The sequence below is a fragment of the Bos javanicus genome, chromosome 12, assembly GCF_032452875.1.
Source record: "Bos javanicus breed banteng chromosome 12, ARS-OSU_banteng_1.0, whole genome shotgun sequence".
Classification (NCBI taxonomy): Eukaryota; Metazoa; Chordata; class Mammalia; order Artiodactyla; family Bovidae; genus Bos; species Bos javanicus.
This window is the reverse complement of record NC_083879.1, coordinates 77645148-77662689: the sequence shown is the minus strand read 5'-3', so window position 1 is coordinate 77662689 and position 17542 is coordinate 77645148. Positions and strand designations below refer to the sequence as shown.

The 17542-nt window shown below is 48.2% G+C and overlaps 1 protein-coding gene across 1 annotated transcript in view; it reads left to right on the top strand.

The window, feature by feature from the left end:
* The window catches only part of TMTC4 (transmembrane O-mannosyltransferase targeting cadherins 4), a 58950-nt gene that overhangs the window by 28129 nt on the left and 13279 nt on the right, over window positions 1-17542 (top strand). Inside the window, exons 6-14 of the mRNA XM_061435320.1 lie at window positions 2516-2613; window positions 6032-6124; window positions 6354-6518; window positions 7860-8062; window positions 9678-9849; window positions 9938-10069; window positions 15530-15609; window positions 15762-15869; window positions 15962-16103. Of these exons, the coding sequence (XP_061291304.1) occupies window positions 2516-2613; window positions 6032-6124; window positions 6354-6518; window positions 7860-8062; window positions 9678-9849; window positions 9938-10069; window positions 15530-15609; window positions 15762-15869; window positions 15962-16103 (1193 nt within the window). The remainder of the gene's footprint in view (window positions 1-2515; window positions 2614-6031; window positions 6125-6353; window positions 6519-7859; window positions 8063-9677; window positions 9850-9937; window positions 10070-15529; window positions 15610-15761; window positions 15870-15961; window positions 16104-17542) is intronic.

Here is a 17542-nt window from a genome sequence, read left to right as displayed (position 1 = left end):
CAGGGGTCAGTCCTGCTCACAGTTTGTTGAGAGTCCAGAGGGCTTGGCTGGGTGCAGCCCCTCAGCATCCTGAGAGGAGTTTCCAGCCACACGTGGAAAGCTCCAGGTTAGCAGCATCCAGACCCCGCAGCCAATCCCGGACAGGGAGCCCAGGACTTTGGTCTGGGGCTTTGCTGATGACGCCCAGATAGCCACTTCATTCAGGATGCATCTCTCTGTTTCCCTGTCTCTCTCACATACGTACCTTAATTGTTGGTTTTCTGCTCAAGCAGTTTAATGAGAACCACGGTATATCTTGTCACCGCATAGTGAGCTTGGAACATTTTGGTGACATCGTGACAGATCAGTCACCCCCTTGCATCAAAGCCCCATTGGAGACCCTCTCCCTTGAACCTGGGGTGGTTTTGCTGATTTATGTGCAACAAACAGTGACTGCTTTCTGTGGTCCCAGCAGTCTACCAAGGTTTTTTGTTTGGTTTTTTGATGTTTAGTTTTTAGTATGGTTTTAATTCATGCACATAGTTTTTAAAAATGTACATTGTATGAAAGGTTTTGCAGTGAAAAGTAAGACTTCTTCCCTCTCCTATCCAAATTTTTCTTCTTAAAGTTGTTTAGAGGGAATTCACTGGCATTCCAGTGGTTAGGACACAGGCGCTTTGGCTGCCAGGGCCTGGGTTTGATCCCTGGTCAGGGAACTAAGATTAAGCTGCATGGTACAGAAAAAAAAAACAGTTTAGAAACTACTGGAGTTGGTTTCCTAAGTGTTCTCCAGGGATATGTTTTGCATGTACAAGCAACTTTTATATGTAACTTTCAACACAAATGGGCAGGTATTTCTTGTATACCTTTTTTCTCACTCGAGTAGGGAAGATACAGTTATTGTTGCACCCATTTTATTGATGAGGACGCTGAGGCTGCAGAAGTAACTTGCTCCAGGTCACGTGGTGAACGGTGGTGCTGAATTTAGGCCAGGAGTTCTGGTTAGGCAGAGCTGACCCAAGACCCAGGGGCACCTCCTCCAAGCAGGTTCACTTTGCCCCACCTCACACTTAGGTCTTTATAAAATGTTTGTTCACCATCGACCTCGGTGAGGAGCTGAGGGCCTCACAGAGAACAGAGAGGAGTATCGCACGTGCCCTCTCCTCTCCTCCTGGGAGCAGGTCAGCTCTGGTCCCGGAATTGCATCCTCCACACCCTCTGCTGGTAGAGAGCAGACCCTCCTTCCTCAAAAGGTGTTCAGTTCAGTCGCTCAGTCGTGTCTGACTCTTCGCGACCCCATGAATCACATACACCAGGCCTCCCTGTCCATCATCAAAAGGTGTCCAGGGACCATCGATCATTCCTGGAGCCCAGCCTCACCCAGGGCAGGTGGCTTACTGCCACAGTCACATTTCTGCTGAGGTTTCGGTTTCCTGTTGATACTTGAGTATCCGTGCAGGTGCACTCAGTGGTCCGGCATCCTTCAGAACTCGTCCACGCTGGTAGCAGAGCAGGTGTTCTTAAGGCATCTGGGGCTCAGAGAGCCCAGTCTCCACCTGGAAGTGGTAGACGCTCTCAGAGCAGTGCTGGATCCCGACCCCGGGAGTTGTAGAGGTTCTCAGAGGAGAGGGGGGTAGCCAGATGCAGCGCCTCCTCCACCAGTGGGAGTCCTCGGCACAAGCTGGCAGAACGGCCTGTTAGGTGACCGGTGGGCTGGGAAGAAGGACCTCGCCCCTGGGAACTCTGCCTTGAGATGTCTTTGTACCAGGGCTGCATTGCAATGCCTCCTGAAGGCTCTGGGCTCCTGCTGGGGGACCCTTGAGAAGGGGATGTGTATGCCACGAAGAGAGTGAAAGTGTTAGTGACTCAGTCGTATCTGAGTTACAAAAAAAGTCCAAAACGTCCAGCTCTTTCCGAACCCATAGCCTGCCAGACTCCTCTGTCCATGGAATTCTCCAGGCTAGAGTACTGAAGTGTTGCCATGCCATCCTCCAGGGGATCTTCCCAACCCAGGGGTCAAACCTGGGTCTCCTGCATTGCAGGCAGATTCTTAACCAGCTGCTACTACTGCTGCTGCTAAGTCACTTCAGTCGTGTCCGACTCTGTGTGACCCCATAGACGGCAGCCCACCAGGCTCCCCCGTCCCTGGGATTCTCCAGGCAAGAACACTGGAGTGGGTTGCCATTTCCTTCTCCAATGCATGAAAGTGAAAAGTGAAAGTGAAGTCGCTCAGTCATGTCCTACTCTTAGGGACCCCATGGACTGCAGCCCACTAGGCTCCTCCATCCATGGGATTTTCCAGGCAAGAGTACTGGAGTGGGGTGCCATTGCCTTCTCCGTAACCAGCTGAGCTACCACCATCTAACCAGAAATGTGGATCTAACACACTGGCCCACAGAGAAATGCCATCCGAATACCAAACTGTGTTTTTAAATGGTGACTATCGAAGGTGCACGCTGAGAATTTGAGTTCCAGGAGCTCCCAAGACTGAGCTGAGTCGTGTGACTCTGTGTTTGTCATTTCTCCTGGTCGGCAGCTAACAAGGAGGGGACCCACTCCACGTTCTGGGTGTTGCTGAGCATCCTCCTGGGAGCAGTGGCCATGCTGTGCAAAGAGCAAGGAATCACCGTGCTGGTAAGACCCCAGGCACCTTCAGTGGGGTAGCCCTGCTCCCTACACCCGTTTCCCTCCCGTGAAGACACTGTGCACTGCCCTCCGGCGGGACCCCTCTGCTGTTCCCCTATTGCCGATCTTCAACTTAGCCCCCTCTGGACCGGTTACAGGTGCCACCATGCTCCCGGTGATTCAGGTGGGAACTGAGTGTCTCAGTTGATTCATTAGAGCTGGTGGGCACGGAGAAGGGACACGTCTGAAGAGCAGGTGACTGGCCCCTGTGGAGAGGTCCTGGAGGAAAGAAAGAGCATTGTGGCCCTTCTGGGGTGCTCTCATGTTGCAGCAGTCCTAAGTACAGCCATGTTGTGACCCTACTGCTGTCTCTGGTCCTGATTAACAAGCATTGGTGTGTGTTATGTTACATTTGCCTTCGTCCGGAAATGTCAGGGGGGACAGGAGGGGGCTCTGAAGGGTCCAGATGTGCGCCCCCTACGTCTGATCTGAGAAGAAGCCCCTGGAAGGGAGAGGCATGGAAATGCACTCTTTCTCTGTTCTAGCTAATTTCCTGCCTTACATTATCAGTGGGAAACTGAGACATTAGGGATATGGGGCATGCCCATGTAGGCAGCCATGGGAAAGGATCTTCCTTTCCCAGGTCCAAGCTCTTTGGGGCTGGACACCAGTTGAGGCAAAGATAAATGGTTTTATTGGATTCAATCTGTACGATTAAGGTCAGCTAGCTAGGAAACAGTATAGAAAGAATTGCTGTGCAAAGATACTAGAGCCTCATGGGTTACTTTTTTAAAAGATTGCTCTAGACCAGTGTTTCTGAACCTTGGCATTATTGGCATTTGAGGCTGAATCATTCTTTCTTTGGGGCGTGTCCTGTGCATCATAGGATATTTTAGCAACATCCCTGGTCTCTACCCACTAGATGCCAGAAGGACACCTCCTCCCTCAGTTGTGACAACCTCAAATGTCTCCAGACGTTGCCAAGCACACCCCCCCTGGTAGGGGGTGAAAATCATTCTGTGAGAACTGCCGTCCTGGAATCTTGCTTGTCTCAAAGTGTGGCTTGAGGACCAGTGGCGTTGACACCATCTGGGAGCTTATTAGAGATTTAGGATCTCAGACCTCCCCCTGCCACAGGCCTGCTGTGGCACCTGCATTTCACAAGGCCCCCAAGCGACTCCCACCTCCGTTAAGAAAAGCACTGAAAAATTAGGTTGAATTTTCATGAATAAAGATAGGGTGATGTTGAGCAGGTTTCCAAAAATCTGACTAGAATGTGGCCATTTTGATGACGCGTTTAAATGGGAAGGGAGAGAGCCCAAGACTCGTGTTGGGCTCAGTCCTCATGACAGCCTGACCGCATCAGCACTGGGTGACTGTCCTATAGCTGCTCACAGGCAGAAAAACGCGTGGCATAAGACGACAGCGCAGCTCAACAGGGAGCTTCCTGCCTTCTAGAAAATGGTTCACACCCGGGCAGAAATGGTCCTCTGACCCAGGACAACCATGCATCACACGGGTGAATAAAACGAGGATTCTGTGAAGTGATTAACCCAGCGCTGGCCTGTGTACTGGATAATTAATGGCTCCCAGCATGTATGGGGGTTGCTGAGGAGAGATGTCACCCTTGTGCTGAGAACCACAAATTACCACTGGCTTCTGACGACTTATGATTGATCCTCTTTGCCATGAAGCTCTGTGTTCGAAGGCCCCATGTCATAGAAGGGCAGCTTGAACCATCCATACAGTGTATATTCTGACCGCTCTGCCTGGTTCCAACAGGGAGTTCAGCTACATGGCGTTGTCTACAGCAGCCACATTTATGGAAAGTCCACTGCAGGGTAAAGGGTAGAGTCCAGGCCAGATGAGCCCTCAGCTTGTAACCACAGGTGTCAGAGCTTTAAGAGCAGCCATACCTACTAGAAAGGAGCTGCGGTGGTGCTGCTGGAAGCTGTTAGCATCAGTGCAGCTACAGTATCACACTTCCTAGGGCCAGGGGTTTTGCATACTTGGAGTTACTGGTCATTCCCCTAAAAGTCATGGGTAGAGTTGGTCTTGATTGGAGTTACTGGCCTTTTCCCTAAAGGTCATGGGTAGAGGTGGTCATAATTGGAGTTATTGGTCATCCCCCTAAAAGTCATGGGTACGGTTGGTCTTGATTGGAGTTACTGGCCTTCTCCCTAAAGGTCATGGATAGAGGTGGTCATAATTGGAGTTATTGGTCATCCCCCTAAAAGTCATGGGTAGAGTTGGTCTTGATTGGAGTTACTGGCCTTCTCCCTAAAGGTCATGGATAGAGGTGGTCATAATTGGAGTTATTGGTCATCCCCCTAAAAGTCATGGGCAGAGGTGGCCATCCTCCACACAGTGGGGCTCTGCCATCCTCAGGGTGGTTTCCAGTACTACTCCAGACACCTCCATCATCTCCTCCACAGCCAACTGGATGGGAAACCAAGGGTGGGGTGTGCTCTGGTCTGTGCCCAAACCTCCAAGAGGTGCCTAATCACTTCTGCCCACATCCCATTGGCTAGAACTCAGTCACATGACCACGCTCCCCTGTGGGGCTGGCTGTGTGCCAGGCAGGAAGGGAGAGCTGGTGGGTGACGAGGAGTCTGAGCCTGGGATGTCTCTGCAGCCCCACCAGAGTCTGTATGTTCTGTTCCCTCTCTTCCAGGGCATATGCCCTCATCAGGCAGCACCCCAGGTTCCTGAAGTGTAATTACTTACATGGCTGGGTTTTCAAGGTTGCTGGCTGCCTTATCGTCTTAGGCATGGCCACTGCACAGGTACTGGCTCTGCTACAACTCTGGGACAGTTTTAGGGAAAAAAAAATGGTAAGGGGGGCCTCTGCAGAACTTCTCCTGGGAGCCCCAAAGCTCTAGCTCTCCTGCATCTTATCATACTCTTGCATGCAGGCTATGGACCTGTGACTAACAGGGGATTTACCAGATGGCAAATCTGATGGGACTTTCTTGGTGGTCCAGTGGTAAAGAATCGGCCTGCCAATGCAAGGGACACAGGTTTGATCCCTGGTCCGGGAAGATTCCACATGCTACAGGCAACTAAGCCTGCGAGTCACATCTACAGAGCCTGTGCTCCGCAACGAGAGAAGCCAGTGCAATGAGGAGCCCACACACCACAACTCCAGAGTAGCCCCGCTCACCACAACTAGAGAAAGTCTGTGCACAGCATCAAAGACCCAGTGTAACCAAGAATTAAATAAATAAATAAGTAAATTTGATACAAATATCATGAGCTAATTTCATAGGAATCATAGGATTTGTTTTGTTTTTAGAGCTGAAGAGATTATCTATGGTGATCTAATCAGGACACTTCTCTTCTAGATTCTGCAATAGAATTGTGGCGTATCCTGGCTACCTGATCAGTTAGGCTGTCCCATGGCTGATTCCTTGCTTTGCTTTCTTAGGGTCTGAATGCCATCTTCGACATCTTGGTGATAGGCAAACTAAATGTCCTGGAAATTGTCCGGAAGCTCCTCCGTAAGGACAGATCGTTAGAGGTGAGTATCTGCTTTTGTCTCCAGCTGAGATGTGGAAAATGTCACGTATCCGCTGGCTTAAAACACCATTTTCAAAGTACTTCGTGCAACTTTGAATTCTAAAACAGGCAGCCTTTTAAAGCCCAGTGTCAGCGAGGTTCAGCCAGAACTGCTGCACATTTATACCTGGCTTGGCCACACTTTTATTTGAAAAATCCTCAACACTGGGGGCCTTGCGCTGTCCTTTCAGAGCCCTGGCATGCTCCGGACAGGGGGCCTCCTCTTCAGAATGACCCTCCTGGCTTTGGGCGGAGCCGGGGTGCTGTATGTACGCTGGAAGATCATGGGCACCGGCCCACCCGCCTTCACCGAGGTGGACAACCCTGCCTCCTTTGCCGACAGCGTGCTGGTCAGGGTGAGTCCCATCCTCCACTGGGTCATCTTTGCCCACCAAGATCCCCAGGTCTTCCCTCCCTCCTCCTCCTCACCTCCCTCCCCAACATACCCACAAAAGCCCCCCTTAATCAGAACACCTCCACGGGTGTTTCTGTTCACCAAGGAAGTTCTAGGGTGAAACCAGGTTTTTATCAGGGCTTTGAGAGGGTGTAAAGTCTTTGTATTTCCTTGTGGCTCAGACGGTGAAGAATCTGCCTGCAATGCAGGAGACCTGGGTTTGATCCCCGGGTCAGAAAGATCCCCTGGAGAAGGAAATGGCTACCCACTCCAGTATCCTCGCCTGGAGAATTCCATGGACCAAGGGGCCTGGTGGGCTGAAGTCCATGGGATCGCAAAGAGTCAGACACGGACTGAGCAACTACTGTTTTCACTTTCACTCTAAAGGAAATCAAGAGGAGTGGCTTAGAAAACGTCAGGTTTCTTGCCAGACTCCTTAAATTGTCCCCTAACCTACTTTTGGTATAATGGAAATTGACGTGTTGAGGTTAGGATAAAATATAATATTGATGGTATCTTTCTCCCTTTAGCACGACTTTTTACAAGTCGTTTGTCTCTGGCCGCACTGAGTCTGTTCTGTGCGGCTGTCTCTGGCTGCAGCCAGCCGGGGCTGCTCTCTAGTCGCAGTGCGCGGGCTTCCCATTCTGGTGGCTTCTCTCGTGGCGGAGCACCGGTGAGAGGCGCACAGGTTCAGTAACTGCGGCACAGGGGCTTCATTGCTCCGAGGCATGTGGGATCTTCCCGGACAAGGGATCGAACCCGTGTCCCCTGCATTGGCAGGTGGATTCTTATCTACTGTACCACCAGGAAGTCCCTAGTGGTGGTGTCTTTAAAAGTCTTAACGCTGTCCAGACTTTCTTGTCAAGGTTTGCTTTTTCTGAAGGCAAGGTTTCTTAGCTGTGCATTTCATACAGACAGAAATCTAAGACCATAAAACCCTCTGCTTATATCGTCAGACACGTGAGAGACCCCTGGACAGCAGGTTTCCTGGGTCACGGACTTGGGGCATCAGTGAATAATTGGGACATAACATCCCCAGAAATATAACAAATGTAAAGCAGAGTCTGGTGGCTTTACTGTATTTTTTTTTATCTATTAAAAAAAAAAAAAAAACCTCAATGCATTTAGTCAACTGCACACTTCAGCCTAGTGCCCAGGGCAGAAAGTAGCAACATTTTATTTTATACAGCTGGGCTCCTTGAGCAGAAACGTGAAGGCCTCCAAAGGGAAGCTAGGAGAGATATATATATGTATTTTTTTCCCAAGTTCAGTATCACATGTTTGTTTTTCTTTTGACTGGCAGGCCATAAACTATAATTACTACTATTCATTGAATGCCTGGCTGCTGCTGTGCCCTTGGTGGCTGTGTTTTGATTGGTCAATGGGTTGCATCCCCCTCATTAAGTCCGTCGGGGACTGGAGGGTGATTGCTCTGGCAGCACTCTGGTTCTGCCTAATTGGCCTGATATGCCAAGCCCTGTGCTCTGAAGACAGCCACAAGAGAAGGTAAGAGGCCGAGCTGAATTTTAACTTCCGCACTGGGTGGAGTCTGAGCGTGTTGCTAAATCCAGCACTGCGGATCACTGCAATGATTGTGTGCAAGGACGGGTGTTTCAGTAGAGATGCACATGTCTGGGCAGGATGAGTTCTGTCTACTCGGAATCCATGGCTGGCTTCAACTCGTGGGGAGTGGACTGGAGGGGGCGCCCGATGACTGCTTCATCTCCCCACCTCTCCCCCATGATGTAGCATTTTGAGATCCTTCTCTCCATAGGTGGTAGAGAGTAATTTATGGTCTGAACAGAGAGTGTAATTGATGTGTGTTGTGCCCATCTTTTCACAATTCCCCTTCAGAAAGCCCTGGTGGATGCGACAGCGATTCCTTCTCTTGTTATTTGTACAAAATAAGCTGCCACCCCAAAGAGACTTATTTCTCACCAAAAAAAGCAGGGGGCGGGGGGAGGGAAGATTATTGAGAAAATAATTGGGAGGAAAAACCTGTTTTGTGGAAAAGAAAACTATTTAAGATGATTTCCTTTAGGCATAAGTGTTTCTGGAATTAGATGAGTAATTTCTCAAAATAAATTCAGTTTTGAGTTTACCCTGTGCCTTAAATTGGTTCGTAATTCTAAAGGGTGACAAACCTCTGTCCCAATTGGCTGTGCATGTGCCAGTAGGATTTTTCTACCACGATAAGCACAGGTTTGTGGGAAGGAGCTATCAAATTTGACCGGGCTTCTTTTGTTTGGTTTTTTAATTGTACTGAAGTGTAGTTGAGTTACAAGATTGTGTTTAGCTTCTGCTGTGCAGCAGAGTGGCTCAGTTCACATATGTGTTCTTTTTCACAGTCTTCTCTGTTCCCATTTATCGCTGGATTTTGAATATAGTTCCATGTGCTGTGCAGAAGGACCTTGTTGTTTGACCCAGCCTCTGATTCACCCTCTTAACATCACCTGGGACTCTAGGAATGCTTACCTGCTTCCACAAGTGTCCTGCTGCTCTCAGCTTTCTTTTTGCTCAACTGAAATTTACGCTGGAGCATCCCCAAATGATATGAGTTTATTTCAGATCTTGTAAAGTTTAAACCAGTTAAGTGACATTGCTGCTGCTGCTGCTGCTGCTGCTGCTAAGTCGCCTCAGTCGTGTCCGACTCTGTGCGACCCCATACACGGCAGCCCACCAGGCTCCCCCATCCCTGGGATTCTCCCAGCAAGAACACTGGATACATCCTGTTAAATGTCAGGGGACTAAATTGGACTAACTGGGACCAATATCCCAATTAGCCCAATTGGGCTAATATATTTGACACCTACATGGTTTGAGATATAGTTAGAAGCAGGCAAGTTCATAAGACTGCTCTAAGTAATCATTCTAACTTTATTCATGTGAAAGTGTGGAGTTCTAAGATTTATTCTTATGCTTGATGCTAAGTAGCCTTAGTGAGATTTTTCTGTCTTATCCTAATGGTACTCAGTTAGACCCTCTCTGCTGATACCTCTTCTTAACTGCTGGCATGAAAAAAAAGAGAAAAAAGGGAAGGGGTGTCTGGATTTCATGTAGAGTAGAACACTTTTCTTGAGAATTCTAAAAGTAGCCATTCTAACTACTTCTCATCTTCCAGGATCCTCACGCTGGGCCTGGGATTCCTCATTATCCCGTTCCTTCCCGCGAGTAACCTGTTCTTCCGAGTGGGCTTTGTGGTGGCTGAGAGGGTCTTGTACCTCCCCAGCGCCGGCTACTGCATGCTGCTGACGTTTGGATTTGCAGCGCTCAGTAAACATACGAAAAAAAAGGTATTGGCCCAGCAAGGTGGGTGCCGTTCCTGACCAAGACGGTGGGTGGGTTTACTAATGACATTTCCTGTGTCCCTCTCTTCTTAAGAAACTGATTGCTGCTCTCATCCTGGGAATTTTATTCCTAAACACGCTGAGATGTGTGGTTCGCAGCGGCGAGTGGCGGAGCGAAGACCATCTTTTCCGAAGCGCCCTGTCTGTGTGTCCGCTCAATGCCAAGGTATGTTGGCTGCCACGCTTTTAAGTTCGATAGCTGAGTGAGGAGAATCTGGAATATGACCTTGGTCATAGACTTGGAGGTTTTCTTTTTCATTCTTTTTTTTTTCCTTTCATGATCTTGACAAAGTTTATTACAGTTACACTTCAGCCAAAATAATTAAAAAGGAATCGTTAAATCCAGACAATGTCAGGGAAATAGCAGATTTCTTAAACATGTTTCTATTCATCTTCCAGTTGGTCCGATCATGGATCGAGGTGGTGGCAAGGTGGGCAACTCCATACATTCAGGCTCAGGTCTGGGGAGACCGACAGTCAGACCTCTTAGAGCACACTTTTTGAAACATGCACTCCAGCCTCCTCCAGTCTATAACTGGAAGATGATAATACCTACCAGCGGACAGCAATTTGGTTTAGGAATTTAAAGGATGCTATGTGGTGTGCAGTACGCACGTTTCCATCACCTGTGGCTTCTCTGCCTGGAATTGTTTTTGCCAGATTAGGTAAAAATAAAATGCATGGACTCTAAAATGGGCAGTGTTCTTGTTGACACGGTCTGGTAGGAATTTGTTTCACTTGTATCCTTGATGAACTCCATCTCTTCACTTACCCAGCTGTGCGTCTTTGGGCAAAATGGTTTTGAACATTGAACGGCCTTATCTGTGACAAGGAGGGGCACCATGGCTGTCCCCCGGGCTTGTCGTGAGGCCTTCATGAATGTGGTCTCTGAAATGCCCTGACATGGTACTTAGAACATGGTAGGTGCTCAAGAAATGTTTGTCTTCATAGGCTCCTTTTAGTATCAGCTGTTCCATTACATGAAAAGAAGGGAATGATACTTGCTCAAAAGGGGAGGCCGCGGAGTTAGGTGAAAATATTTTCTATTAGGGCTTCCCAGGTGGCGCTAGTGGTGAAGAGCCCTCCTGCCAACCCAGGAGACATAAGAGACTCTGGGAGTTCAATCCCTGAGTCAGGAAGATCCCCTGGAGGAGGGCATGGCAACCGACTCCAGTAGTCTTGCCTGGAGAATCCCATGGACACAGGAGCCTGGTGGGCTACAGTCCATAGGGTCGCAAAGAGTCAGACGCAACTGAAGCAACTTAGCATGCATAGAGCATTATGTGATTAATAATGATGTCTTTTGGTGTCATTAGGATTGGAACTTCCTCAGATACTTAAAAGCGATCCTCTTTGGAGCAGGGGCAATAGAAGCACCATGAAGTTCTATCTCATTTCCACGTTCTATGCTTAAGAGAAAGCAGTGATTTCAGGTGAAACTATATGAAGAAATCTAATGAATAGTCGATGTCTTACTGTGACCCTGGAGTGAAGGATAGTATTATATAAAACGTGTTGACTCCTTGTTTGTATTTCCCTTGGTTTAAAAAAATTTGTTCGTATTCTGTAGTTAAGAGGCTTAGATAAAAGAGTGAATTACTTCAGCCTTTTATTGTCAATTTGATTTGCTGACCTAGCCATTTATGTTATGCTACTGAAAGTAAATCAGCCTGTGATTTAATTTCATAAATGTTAATAGGTTTGCTTTGTTTTTACTTTTCTGTTTGAATAGCAGTGATTACCCCTTCTATTTTACTTCTTCCCCAGAAGGAACTCACACTTCTTTGTAGAGGTTCTGTCATTAATTTCCATTATCCTCCCTCGAAGGCTTTTAGAGAGAGGTTATTATGTACCTTAATTTTCCAAATGGGAGACACTGAAGCATAGAAAGATGGAGCTGACGGTATCTGGGTTAGTAACTCAGATGGTAGGTAGAGACCTGGTATAGTTCTGCACCCAGATTACCCTGGGGAACAAGCGGGGATGGGACCGTGTGATGTCTGAGCCCACATGGCTGCCCCAGTGAGCGATTTCATATATCACAGGCTAGAAAACTCAGGGGCTGTGCAGACGGACACCCACACAATCGTGTGCCTGTGGGTGCAGTTTTCGTCTTTAAATTTTAAGACATACACATAAGATCTCATCTTCAAAGTGCACCCAATAGTGACTAGCCTTTCCAGGAACATTTTTTAGTGATTCCATTCAGTATAGGGCTTCCCTGGTGGCTCAGACAGTAAAGAATCTTCCTGCAATGCGGGAGACCTGGGTTCAGTCCCTGGTTTGGGAAGATTCCCTGGAGGAGGGCATGGCAACCTGCTCCAGTATTCTTGCCTGGAGAATCCCCATGGACAGAGGAGCCTGGCGGGCTGCAGTCCAGGGGGTTGCAAAGAGTCAGACATGGCTGAGCAACTAAGCACATTTAGTATGAGCAAGATAGAGTTGGTTTTTTGTTTGTTTGTTTTGGGTTTTTTGGTGGTGTTGTTTTACTTGGGACTATAAATTGAAGTGTATCAAAATTCTCTACACTTTTTTTTTTTTTTCCCTTGGAAAAAAGCTAGGTTGATTTCAGGGAAGAGATCTCCTTTAGGATGATTTCATTCAACTCTGTTGCAGGAGATGCATTTTCTGCACTCATTCCACTTTCCATCCACTGACTGTTAACTGAGCAGTTGGCACTCTGCCGTAGACCAGGCCCAGATTTACAAATGCGACCGTGCTGAGCCTGGTCAGGCACTGGAATTACCCACAGTGCCTTGCATCTGGTAGGAACTCCTGGTATCAGTAACTGAACTGAGCCAAATAGAAATTAAATTCCTACTACGGATGAGATACCAAGTATCTGATTATACTTGCAGCCATTCTTCGTTTTTCGAGGCTTGAAAGTATGTGGCATTTTATATCAATCCTGGGATACAATGTTAAAGTTTGTTAAACAATGAAAGGGATCATTTACCACAATGAGGTATTTCCTTAAGGATGAGGCAGGGGGGGTTATAGGACTTTTATGTGTTTAAAACATTTTAACATCAAGTGTTAACAGGAAATTTGAAACAGTGGTTTGAGCACTGTGTTGAATGTGCCTTCTTCCCCTATGGATGCTTTCACTCCGTTTGTATTTACATGTCCTTGACTGGGGGTCTTATCTGTGCTGGTTCGTTGCCTTGGCGTGTGAATCACAAAGACTGGAGGGAAGGTTCGAGGATCAGCAGGCTTTTTCAATCCTTTACATTCCATGGAAACAAAAATCATTCTTTAAACTGTTTTAAGTAAACTGTTTCTGAGCGTTTTGCTTTGGTTTTTCAAGTGGATTTTCTGTTCAAATATGTCCCTGCATATAACCCATAGGATAAGGCTGGCCTCTGCGTAAGCCTGTTCTCCAGTCGTAATTATGAGCAGCTTGCCTTCTAGGCGGCTCTCTGATCTTTAACTGGTTCCACTGACTTCACTGCAGTCTGATTCTGCAGAGGCACCCTCCTCCCTCTGCTGATCTCCTGGTCTAACAGAACAACGGCTCTACTGCAGAGGGCAGTTCAGCTCTTTGTCTGAGCGTTTGATTGAGAAAACAGAATTTCCCAGGAAGTGGCAGGAGCTCGCTGAGTTGAAGTCTGTGTAGGAGCTGTGTTTGTATTCCGGGGGCCATAGGCACATCCACATTCACAGGTTGGATTCTCCCTTTGTGTGCGGGACAGGAGTGAAGTTAACACTTCCAGGCTGGGGCTGGGGCTGGGGCTGGGCCAAGCCCAAAATCAAACCATTTAGAGCACACTTTTCCAAACCCATGATCCAGCCATAGCCTTCTCCAAGCTGTAACTTGAAGACGGTGATACCTATGGATAGACAGTAATTCGGTTCGGGAAGTTTATATAGTGTGCTGCACAATATTACACATTTCTGTCACCCATGATTTTCCTGTTTTCTGATTCCTTGTGTGCAAGGAGATAAAAATAGAAATACAAACTTTAAAATTGGGAGTTAAAAAACAAATCTCTGCTACATATGTGCTTAAGGAATATCGCATTGTTCTATACCCTTCTAGAAATCTTAGTATTTTTTGAAGATTGATAAGGCAGGATGTGGTTATACTTTTAGAAGGGCTTTTGAACATTCAGATATAATGCCACCTGACTATACTCAAGCCATTACTGTAATTCACCATGTATCAGTCCGCCGCTGTTGCTGTTCAGTCGCTAAGTCGTGTTTGAAGCTTCGTGACCCCATGGACTGTAGCACACCAGATTCCTCTGTCCTCCACTGTCCCCCGGAGTTTGCTCAAATTCGTGTCCGTTGAATCAGTGATGCTGTCCAACCATCTCACCCTCTGCTTTCCTCTGCTTCCCCCATCCCCAACTCTTTGCGACCAATCCCTTTGCCACCCTGCGAACTGGGGCCCACTAGGCTCCTCACCATGGGATTCTCCTGGCAGGAATACCAGAGTGGGTTGGAATTTCTTCCTTCAGGGGACCTTCCTGACTCAGGGATGGAACCTGTGTCTCTTGCATCGACAAGTGGATGCTTTACAACTGAGCCACCTTGGAAGCCCTTACATCAGTATACTAGGGCTGCCATAACAAGACACCATGGACTGCGTGGCTTAAACAATAGACCTTTGTTTTCTTACAGCTCTGGAGGCCTGAAGTCCAAGACCAAGGCATCAGAGGGCTGGCTTCTCCAGAGGCCTTTGTCCTCGGCTCGCAGACTTCTTGCTGAGCCCTCACGTGGACTTCCTGTGGTCTTTCCCCTGTGCGCGGGCATCCCTGGTGTTTCCCTGTGTGTCGCCGTTTCCTCCTCTTATAAGGACACCATTCAGATTGGATCAGGGCCCAAAGAACCTTGTTTCAACTTAAGGACCTCTTTAAAGACCCCATCTTTCAAGTCAGTCACATTCTGGGGTACGAGGGGCTAGGACTCCAACATGAATTTTGTGGTCACAGTGCAGCCCGTAACACCCCAAAGAAGCATTATTTTACCTGAAGAGAAATAGCCGAGTTTGTGAGTGGGTCTAGAGGTTGCCTTGAGCAGCTGCCCCGTCTTCACCTGGCCCCCTCAGAAATGGATGTGATGCAGGGAGAAGAAACACAGGCTTTGGAGCCTGGTTCAAATCCAGCACCACAACCTTGGATAAGACGCTTAGCGACACCAAAGCAGCGCGTCAGCACCTGCTGGTCGCCTGTGTCACTGTCATCACGCAGCACTCACCCAGGTGGGTGCATTTCTGCAGCATCATCTCTGAGACTCCTGTTGGCCTTTACATTGTACGCCTCCAAAAGGAACGTTTGATGATGGAGAAATACTTGTGACCCGTTTCCCTGGTGGCTCAGCGGTAAAGAATCCGCCTGCCAATGCAGGAAGGAGAGGCAGGAGACATGGGTTCAATTCCTGGGTCAGGAAGATCCCCTGGGGAAGGAAATGGTAACCCACTCCAGGATTCTTGCCTGGGAAATCCCATGGACAGAGGAGCCTGGTGGGCTACAGTGGGGTGAGCGACCATGGAGTCGCCAAAAAGTTGGACACAACTGAGCGACCAAACAACAGTCCTTTGCTTTCAGTTAGAAGTATGATGGGCCTCCCAGGTCCAAACGAAGAAGCCTGGCAGCCGACAGCCAAGGTTTTCCTCTCTTTTCAGGTTCACTACAACGTTGGCAAAAACTTGGCTGATAAAGGCAATCAGACCGCGGCCATCAGATACTACCGGGAAGCGGTGAGGTACTGCGAGCGGCTTGCCGTTTTTACAGTATCCGTGTCTTACTGTAACTTTCTAGCGCTAAAAATCTGTCCGCGAGGACCTCTACTTTAGGTTTGCCAGTGCCTGAGAGCTGGGGGAAGACTGCGGGCTTGGTTTCTCTTTCCACTTCCAGATTAAATCCCAAGTATGTCCATGCCATGAATAATCTGGGAAACATCCTGAAAGAAAGGAACGAGCTTCAGGAAGCGGAGGAGCTGCTGTCGTTGGCTGTACAGATACAGTAAGCGTCCTCTTACAATTGTGTTCATGGCGAGGATGGGCGCTCCTGCCTCCTGGGGCTGATGCTTTCTTTTTGCCTCGTTCACCTTCCAGGCCAGACTTCGCTGCCGCGTGGATGAATTTAGGCATCGTACAAAACAGCCTGAAGCGGTTCCAAGCCGCGGAGCAAAGTTACCGGACGGCGATCAAGCACCGGAGGAAATACCCGGATTGTTACTACAACCTGGGGCGTTTGGTGAGCTTACGGTGCCCTGCCGCTGCGGAGAAAAAGCGTGACTTTGTTTCCCCTTTATACAGTTATCATTGTAACGTCTGTTTGGTACTTGCCCTCTTAGTGAAGTGAAAGTCGCTCAGTCGTGTCCGACTCTTTGCGACCCCATCCATGGGATTCTCCAGGCCAGAACGCTGGAGTGGGTTCAGTTCAGTTCAGTCGCTCAGTCGTGTCCGACTCTTTGCGACCCCATGAATCACAGCACGCCAGGCCTCCCTGTCTATCACCAACTCCCGGAGTTCACTCAGACTCATGTCCATCGAGTCAGTGATGCCATCCAGCCATCTCATCCTCTGTCGTCCACTTCTCCTCCTGCCCCCAATCCCTCCCAGCATCAGAGTCTTATCCAGTGAGTCAACTCGTCGCATGAAGTGGCCAAAGTACTGGAGTTTCAGCTTTAGCATCATTCCTTCCAAAGAAATCCCAGGGCTGATCTCCTTCAGAATGGACTGGTTGGATCTCCTTGCAGTCCAACACCACAGTTTGATAGCCTGTTCCCTTCTCCAGGGGATCTTCCCAACCCGGGGATCGAACCCAGGCCTCCCGCGTTGCAGGTGGATTCTTTTCCTAGCACTATATCCTCGGTACTTTGGGGGAAAACAGAGATTGATCAGGAAGAACCTAGTCCGGCCTCAGAGGATTGACTGTCACCAGGCAGAAGAAAGTGATTAGGTCATTTGAAATATTGTATTACTTCAGAAGAAGCAAAACTGATTAAACTCATTCAAGTGAAAAAAACAGAATGAGTGACTTCCCTGGCGGCCCAGTGGATAGGAATCCACCTAGCAATGCAGGGGACACAGGTTCGATCCCCTGGTCAGGGAAGATCTGACGTGCCGCAGAGCATCTGGCTTAGTTTCCACAACTGCTGAGCCCTGAGCTCTAGAGCCTGGGAACCACAGCCACTGAAGCCCACACCCCCTGGAGCCTGCGCTGGTCAACAGGAGAAGCCAGGACAGTGAGAAGCCCTCGCCTCAGAACGAGACAGATGCCCCCACTCACCACAGCTAGAGAAAAGCCTTAGCAGCCATGAAGACCCAGCACAGCCAAAAATAAGTCATTTCTTTAAAAGACACTTAAAGAATGAGAATAGCAACACCCATTCTTGCCCTCTACATCTTAGGAAGTCCTCTCACGTACACTTATCTCAGTTGAAGGCAGCTATTTGGTTTCCTAATATGTGGGGTTTTTTTTAAAGCTCTAATTAGAGAGCAAGCCAACTCGAATTAGCCAAGTTTAAGAGATCATAAAGGCAACAGGTTAAACTAAGGAGTAAATTACAATTTTTCAAGTCCCTTTGTGCCCTGTAAAACGGTGTTCCAAGGGGTTACTTCCTGATAAACATTGGCTTCTCTGTTTTTTAAAACACGGATAAAAACTGAAATTTAAAAAAACAAACCCAT